The sequence below is a fragment of the Pelmatolapia mariae genome, linkage group LG18 (assembly GCF_036321145.2).
Source record: "Pelmatolapia mariae isolate MD_Pm_ZW linkage group LG18, Pm_UMD_F_2, whole genome shotgun sequence".
NCBI classification, from domain to species: domain Eukaryota; kingdom Metazoa; phylum Chordata; class Actinopteri; order Cichliformes; family Cichlidae; genus Pelmatolapia; species Pelmatolapia mariae.
This window is the reverse complement of record NC_086243.1, coordinates 21,362,231-21,364,146: the sequence shown is the minus strand read 5'-3', so window position 1 is coordinate 21,364,146 and position 1,916 is coordinate 21,362,231. Positions and strand designations below refer to the sequence as shown.

Here is a 1,916-nt window from a genome sequence, read left to right as displayed (position 1 = left end):
CCACTGAAGGAACAATGGGCTGTGAGGTCAGTTCCTTAATCATAATTATGCAAATTCTCATGACCATTGATCAACAACCACTGACCAAAACCCACTGATCAAAGACCACTGATCAATGTCCATGAGTAGTGGGCTGGTTTCAGTCATTATGCAAATGTACTGTTTTTAAGATTGGGGAAACCTGCAGTCAGCTGAGACTGAAGAAGTCACTTGGATGAGTGACGAAATGTTTCTCCCACAAAACGCTACGTCCAGATGAACAGAATCAACTTTTGGAGATTTACTTTCCTGGATGATTGAGAATGCATCAAGACGTACACCAGATATTGTTACTTTTACAGTCCAAGTTAATCTAATTACTGCTCTCTGTTTGCCGCAGTGACTGTGTTAACACACTTACACATCAAAGTACTTTTAGACTCTGTCAGCCCAAGTCAATGTTTAACTTCATTAGTGACTGTCAAATGATTAGTTGTGCAGTTCCATCTAAACAGCAGAGCTCTGCAATGTGAATTGTTGTGAAGTGTTGAGGCTGCTGCTTCTCTCTCTCTTCTTCCTGTTCACTTTTTCACAGCGCAAAAGATTCAACAGATGCTTTCGCAACTTCTGTGAGAGCATATATAGCAGAGGGTTCATACAGCAGTGAGAATAGGCAACCATTTCACTAATATGGTAGGCAACTTCTAACCGTTTCTTTACATTACAATCTTTGTTTGTATTGAGAGACTTGATTAAAAGCATAATATGGTATGGCCCCCAGCAAATGAAAAAGGCTGCAACAATACACAACAGCACAGCTACAGTCCTGGACTTCTTTCTGTTTAAACCTTGCAAAACTTTCATGAGGATGGCAGAATAGCATAAAATAATGATGGTAAATGGGAGGAAGAATAGCAGTGACACTTGGAGATAATGTCCAAGCTTGTCTTCAGATTCAGGCTCGCAATAATTAAAACCATCCCAGCTTTCAACCTTTACTTTCATTGCATCACTCAGGGACGCTAAGATGCTGATGACCCAGGCAGCTATACAGGCACCAATTGCACACCTCTTCATTCTGGCATGGCTGATCGGCCAGTTGTGCAGTACAACAGTAGTAAAACGATCCACTGTCATAGCAGTCAGCAGAATGACACTGCTGTACAAACCAACATCGAATCCAGCAGTGATAACTTTGCAGACAAAGTCCCCAAAGACCCAGTGGTGTAGGTGATCAACGGCCCAGAATGGAAGTGTGATGGTGAAGATCAAATCAGAGCAGGCCAGGTTCAGGATGAAAATATTTGTGACATTTTTCAGGTTCTCGTAGATGAAAAGAACACATAAGAGGAGACTGTTGCATGTGATACTGAGGATGAAGATCAAGATGAAAAAAGGACCATTGATCATGGGATCATTAGTATCACACATGTATGCAACAAGACCACTCGTTCTGGATGTGGATGTGAAGTTTGCCATTTTCAATCTTCTGGAAAACATACATATGAAATAAAATGCAATCAAACACAATGACTGAGCAGTTTTCTCTAAAGTGACAGAAGCTGTTGATTTTGGTTCTAGTTTTTGTATATTATATAAAACCAAAGTGACTAAAAAAGTATTGAATTTCAGAAAACAAACACAGCAACTTACCGCAAACATCAACTGTCAAGTCTTCTGCTGAATTGCCCTGTGATTCAGTACAAAAGCTGTACAATGTTCTTCGGAAAAATAATAGTTCCTGTTTTTATTTCACATTCATTCAGAGATTCTGCCTTAACAAAAACCACATTATGAAAAAAAAGTTAACTTGTGCAACAAATTGTCACATGAAAAATGAAACTTCATCAAAATTAAACCTGACAAAGAACTGTCTATACGCATGTTACATTCCTCTAAACTTACCTCAATCTCAGGTCTTCTGTTGAATTGCACTG

The 1,916-nt window shown here is 39.3% G+C and overlaps 1 protein-coding gene across 1 annotated transcript; it reads right to left on the bottom strand.

Annotated features, from left to right (window-relative positions):
- Positions 1 to 486: 486 nt before the first annotated feature.
- Positions 487 to 1,458, bottom strand: LOC134616139 (chemokine XC receptor 1-like). The gene has a single exon (XM_063460879.1). The coding sequence runs from the start codon at positions 1,456 to 1,458 to the stop codon at positions 487 to 489; it is 972 nt and encodes a 323-aa protein (XP_063316949.1).
- Between the last annotated feature and the right edge of the window lie 458 nt (positions 1,459 to 1,916).

Bases quoted from the DNA above. Each gene is read 5' to 3' on its own strand.
- LOC134616139 (XM_063460879.1), bottom strand. From the start codon at position 1,458: ATGGCAAACTTCACATCCACATCCAGAACGAGTGGTCTTGTTGCATAC.